General features: G+C 36.4%; 2 protein-coding genes across 2 annotated transcripts in view; one reads left to right on the plus strand and one right to left on the minus strand.

Annotated features, from left to right (window-relative positions):
* Positions 1-6,248, minus strand: part of LOC107712634 (disks large-associated protein 3-like) — a 184,979-nt gene that overhangs the window by 57,551 nt on the left and 121,180 nt on the right. The gene's annotated exons all lie outside the window — the stretch shown is intronic.
* On the plus strand, positions 986-6,236 carry LOC107712625 (ras-related protein Rab-3B-like). Its single transcript, XM_016517946.1, has 4 exons — positions 986-1,069; positions 5,574-5,692; positions 5,768-5,892; positions 5,964-6,236. The coding sequence occupies exons 1-4, from the start codon at positions 986-988 to the stop codon at positions 6,146-6,148; spliced, it is 513 nt and encodes a 170-aa protein (XP_016373432.1). The 3' UTR covers positions 6,149-6,236.

Below are 6,248 nucleotides of genomic sequence, written 5' to 3' on the forward strand. Positions count from 1 at the left end.
ATATATATATATATATATATATATAATTATAATTGCTATAGTTTATTGGCAGGTACTTTATACAGGTAATTTAAATGTTGCCACATGAAGCACTTTTATTACATTATATTAAATTTGGTGTAAATATTCCATATAAACTGCATACATAGGCCTACAAAGTAAAAACAATGAAATAATAAAAAAAAAAATAATAATAATAATAATAAAAAGCAGTAGCTAAACACTGTTGTTTAGTGGTCTATAACTATATTAGCTTCCACACCAACAGACAATAACATTCTGTTTATTATAAGTGTGAACTGCAGTTATGTTATCTGCTTATTAAAAGTCGGGTGAATTTGGAATGTCAATGTTTTTATTACTCATTAACTGGGAAAAAAAAATCACTCTCAAAGTGATTCCAAGGATAACATTTCTTGGCATTTGAAGTGGATCAAAACCTTTCATCAAAGTTGTCCTAAAACGCGTTCTTGTTGAACTTTTTTAGATCCACTTCAAATGCTGAAGCGCCATCCGCCAACACAAAAGCTTCCAAGAGCGCGCTGAACTCGTATTTCCCTGAAGACACTGGTAGGAGCAGAACGATGTTGTCGCTCGGCTCCGAAGCAAAAAGCCAGACAATAACATTCTGTTTATTATAAGTGTGAACTGCAGTTATGTTATCTGCTTATTAAAAGTCGGGTGAATTTGGAATGTCAATGTTTTTATTACTCATTAACTGGGAAAAAAAAATCACTCTCAAAGTGATTCCAAGGATAACATTTCTTGGTGTCGTTATCGTTATAGTTGTGGTGTGGACATCCCAATTAGGACGATTATTAAAACGTATCTATAGTTATCGTTAAAGTTTTCATCCTTGGTGTGAACAGGACTTATGAGTGCACTGATAGTTATGTCTAAATTCAGATCCTTCTAGGTGTGTTGATGCAGGCTGATTTCAAATTATTTGGATGTTGGAATGATGCCGTTATATGAAGCATAGATCATGTGGTGTGGAAATGAGATTCAGGGCTGCAGTGCAGCAGAGTTTAAAGCCTGCAAACGGGCCCTCATGAGGAGTGATTCTCATGTGAGATTACATACTGTGTAAAGTGATTAAGAGAAATGGATTCAGACATGAGATGATTCAGAGATGATGCACACAAACTCTATTGAGCAATACAGGTAATGCTCTTGTCCTGTTGAGATTGATTTTGTGAATCTGTGGGGCTCTAGAGATGCTAATAATGCATGTGTAAAAATAATAACATTGTAGGTATTTCAAAATTAACCTATTATGTTCCCTTTTATATATATAAAAAATATATTTTCCTCTAACCTAATTAAAGCCCAGTAGACAGATATTATTGAAGTCAAATCCACATAGACCACACAGGCAGGACTTGATGCAGGAGTGAGATCACAGATCATAGAATATTTGCTTGTGGAAATTTATGGATATATTTATGCTTTATACCTGGAGGCATGCAGAAGACATGTGCAGTCTTTAATGGAATACTTTCAAAACACTGTGTTCATGAAAAGCAAAGTTCATACTCTGAATTCTGATCGTTATATCATAGCTGATATATGCAGCGGCTAGAGTCCTTACCAGGTCAAGAAAATATGATCATATTACCCCAATTTTACAGTCTCTGCACTGGCTACCTATTAAGTTCCGTATCAGTTACAAAATATTATTACTTGCCTATAAGGCCCTTAATGGGTTAGCTCCTGCGTACCTAACTAGTCTTCTACCACGCTACAAACGTGAGTTTAACAGAATTTTAGTATATGTCTTGTATGTACTACTGTTCAAAATTTGGGGGCTGGTAAGATTTTTAATGTTTTTTAACGAAGTCTCTCACGCTAACCAAGGCTGCATTTATTTGATAAGTAACTACATAAAAACTATAATATTGTGAAATATTATTATAATTTAAAATAACTGTTTCTAATATATTTTAAAATGTAATTTTCAACAGCCATTACTCCAGTCTTCAGTGTCAATCAGTGAGCCTTCACAAATTGTTGTAATATGCTGATTTATTGCTCAAGAAACGTTTATTAATATTATTGTGGAAAACTGACACTGTTCGTTAAGGGGTCTTTAAAGATTCTGCTTCACATTGTGCTGAAGAAACCCCTTTAACCGTAATAAAATCACTGTAATGTATGGTCTCTCATGGCATATTGCTTAATTATAATCTGTTCTCATAAAAGTGCAAGTGTGAATGTGAACATTTTTAAGGATGCATAAACATTTTACCTCTCGCTGCACATGGAATTAAGGAACTCGTTATGGAGACATGAACCTATAGAATGAATTAAACATCAGGCCTGGATCTCTCTCTCTCTCTCTCTCCCTCTCTCTCTCTCTCAATTTCAATTTCAATTTCAATTTAAGAGTGCTTTATTGGCATGACAAAAATTATACATTTGTATTGCCAAAGCAATTGCAGCTGGACTGCTTACAAATAGTGCACATATGTATTAACAGAAAGAAAAAGAATAATAGTAATAATAATATATAAAAAGTATTAAGCATGTAGTGCAAAATGAATTACTAATGTATGTAAGTATATAAACTAGAAATAAAAATAAAATAAGGGATTAGACAGATTTACAGAAGCAAAATATACATCTAAGTAATATAATACAGTAATTTGGCATAATATAATCTACATGTGCTGGAAACATCAGATATGGGCAGGTTGAGTGTTTTCTCTTCTATGGTGACAGGCAGACACATATTGAGCAGCAAACACACAGCAGTTCTTCTGTTCTCCTAACAGATACGGCAGTTTCTCCTGGTTTGAAAGAGTTTTAAATGTCTGATGGGTCTGCTGTGTTTTATCATAGAACACTGTCCGTATATCTGTGTATTTGGGGCATTCTGTTAGGAAGTGCAGTTCTGTTTCTTGGTTAACATGTTTTTCAATTAGAGTATGTAATGTATAGATGTGATCAGATGTACGGTAATTTGGTAAAAATCCGATCTGGCTTCTGCTCAGTACATTGTGTGTGGCGATGAAGTCTAATAGTCAAGCATTTATTATGCTACAGAATAGTTTTCCCAGGTTGCTGCTCACACAGATGCCTCTGTAGTTGTTAGGATCAAATTCATCTCCATGGCACACAGGAATATATCTTTTCTGGATGGGAGCAGTTCCTTGTGGATTTTAAGCCAGGTGTAGTATTTGCCTTGCTTTACTGTGTTGATGTGGTTGTGGAATTGTGATTTGTACCAAATCATTTGTCCTCCTGAGTTATTTGTTATTTATTATTTATCTCTCTCTCTCTCTGACCAGGACTTTGATGCACTGAAGTGCACTGCACATTTACTCTTGGCTTGAGCAAAATATACAAGTAGGGGTTGGTGAACAAAAGTGCACGTATCTCAAGATTTCATGTTTTCTGTATCTTGCTTTTATTATCCATTGATCTCCCATCCTCTTTCACTCTAATATTATCTCACCCTCATTTTTTCTCCACTGCTCTTTCTGCTCTCTACCTATGTTGTTGTCCTCTGAATCATGTTTAACTAATTATCGTCCTTCTGACGCAATGAACACAATGTTCTTCGATTTCTCTGTAGTGTTCCAGAGGTTATATGGATATGGAAACAAAAACATTGTATTGTTTAAGACAGCAGATATTTAGATGAAAAGCTCAAATATGGTTAAAGGGTGTATTAATACATTTTCAACCAGCTTTGTATTGTTACTTTGTTGGTATAAGTAAATGAATATTGTGTATAATTTTTCTGTGACTGGACCAAGATAGCCCTGTTTATTTGTCAGCAAATGTCTGCAGGATGACACATTTTACGTACTATTTGCAAACTATTTTCTGCATTTGTAACCCTGCTCACAAATAGTCTGATCGTGCCCAGTGCATTATGGGTGCTGATTTTTTAATTGCTTTTTTTATTTTTTTTACTGCATAGACAGCCAACTATTATTAAAACCCCATCTTGCCAGTGATTAATTGCCCCTTTGTAAGCTGTTTTTGCTTAAAGGTGCTGTATGTAAGTTTTTTACTCTACTAAAACGTAAAAATACCATAATATGTTTGCAGATATTTAAGAAACATCCTAAGCTAACATATTTGTTTATCTGAAAAACAATGCTACAGTCAGTTATTCTCCTTTGAAAATGTGCATTCCGGGCCGGAATGTCGGTCTCTGTTTTGGTTTGTGAAACCCACCCACTGCCAGTTTATCCAATTGTATTTCGGCACTACGGGTTGCCAGTTGGTGGAAAACACAGTGTATTTCATTGCATTCATCGTCAAGTGTGCTCGTTCCTGTTGGTGTCGTCAATCTGGCAACCTGCATGTGCGTCAAGTCTGAGAAGGAGGGGCCGGGTGAAAAAAAACCCCTCTCCAATATTTTTTATTTGGACTCCAATACCTAGTTCAACCACTCAATGTCAATCCTGCATACAGCACCTTTAAGGACCAAAAATTGGCATAGACCCTCAATTGGCGAACGAACACGAAAACATGTTTGTTTAACATACATTACAAAAGTAAACGACAGTGTCTCTAATTTCAAACATATTTATTTATACTTAAATAACTCACTTATATTTAATTAACCTTATGAATATTAATATTGTATTAGTATTAGTCATAGTATTATTTTCTTCTGTCTTGTTCTTGTTTTTGTTGTGTAATTATTTTTATATATTATATTTATTATTGTTATTATGGTAACACTTTACAATAAAATCCTGTTTGTTAACGTTAGTTAATGCATTAGCTAACCTGGACTAACAATGACCAACACACACACACACACACACACACACACACACACACGTTAACAGATACAACTTTTTATTAAAAAAATGTGTATGTTGAAATTAACATTAAAGGAACACTCCACTATTTTTGAAAATAGGCTCATTTTCCAACTCCCCTAGAGTTAAACAGTTGAGTTTTACCGTTTTCAAATCCATTCAGCCGATCTCCGGGTCTGGCGGTAGCACTTTTAGCTGTAGCTTAGCATAGATCATTGAATCTGATTAGACCGTTAGCATCTCGCTCAAAAAAGACCAAAGAGTTTCTATATTTTTCCTACTTAAAACTTGACTCTTCTGTAGTTACAAGTGTACTAAGACTGACGGAAAATGAAAAGTTGCGATTTTCTAGGCCGATATGGCTAGGAACTATACTCTCATTCCGGGTGCAGCAGGCGCAATGATATTACGCAGCGCCTGAAAATAGTCCCCAGCACGCTCCCTGTGCAAGCAGGTGGTCACGTTGGTTATGTTGACGGAAGTTAGCCTATTTTCAGGCGCTGAGTAATTTCATTGCGCCTGCTGCACCCATGGTACGGCAGCAAAGTCCTTGATTATTACGCCGGAATGAGAGTATAGTTCCTAGCCATATCGGCCTAGAAAATCGCTTTTCATTTTCCGTCGGTCTTAGTACACGATGTAACTACAGAAGAGCCAAGTTTTAAATAGGAAAAATATAGAAACTCTTCAAAAATAGTGGAGTGTTCCTTTAAATCTATGTGTTTTTCCTCCAAAGCATAGGATGATATTCCTTATCAATGAATCCATGATTTTCTGTGTTGTCTATAGGATACAGCAGGACAGGAACGGTATAGAACTATTACTACAGCTTACTATAGAGGAGCCATGGGCTTCATCCTCATGTACGACATCTCAAATGAAGAGTCCTTCAATGCAGTGCAGGACTGGTGAGCAGCTTTAATCCGGAATCCATAGGGTTTATCCACTGAAGTTATGTGCCATAAATGCGCTTTTGCTTTCAGGGCAACACAGATTAAGACCTATTCATGGGATAACGCTCAGGTGATATTAGTGGGGAACAAATGTGACATGGATGAAGAGAGGGTGGTGCCTTTTGAGAAGGGCAAACACTTGGCCGACCAGTTAGGTAAGTTATATGTCCAGCCTTTATCTGATTCATTGGTTTTTGATCTGATTTCTTCGGATTCGTTCTCACAGGGTTTGAGTACTTCGAAGCCAGCGCCAAGGAGAACATCAACGTCAGACAAGTATTCGAGCGCTTAGTTGACATTATCTGTGTGAAGATGTCCGAGAGAGTCGATACGGATCCACCCATGGTCACCGGTGCCAAAACCACCCGGCTAACCGATAAGCCGCCCCAGCTACCTCAGAATTGTTGCTGATTTCCATCTCAATTCATATGCCAACTTATCAGCAGCGGATCCGATGTTGTTTGATGTTCTGTTATATGGCGATTGGAACCAATCTGGGGTGCGTTTCATA

Source organism: Sinocyclocheilus rhinocerous, unplaced genomic scaffold (genome assembly GCF_001515625.1).
Source record: "Sinocyclocheilus rhinocerous isolate Xijiao unplaced genomic scaffold, SAMN03320098_v1.1 scaffold538, whole genome shotgun sequence".
NCBI lineage: Eukaryota > Metazoa > Chordata > Actinopteri > Cypriniformes > Cyprinidae > Sinocyclocheilus > Sinocyclocheilus rhinocerous.

Excerpts from the sequence above, each read along its gene's own strand:
- LOC107712625 (XM_016517946.1), top strand. The coding sequence starts at position 986 with ATGTGGTGTGGAAATGAGATTCAGGGCTGCAGTGCAGCAGAGTTTAAA. Across the intron at positions 5,693-5,767 it reads TTCAATGCAGTGCAGGACTG|GGCAACACAGATTAAGACCT; the intron begins GTGAGCAGCTTT and ends TTTTGCTTTCAG. Across the intron at positions 5,893-5,963 it reads ACACTTGGCCGACCAGTTAG|GGTTTGAGTACTTCGAAGCC; the intron begins GTAAGTTATATG and ends TCGTTCTCACAG.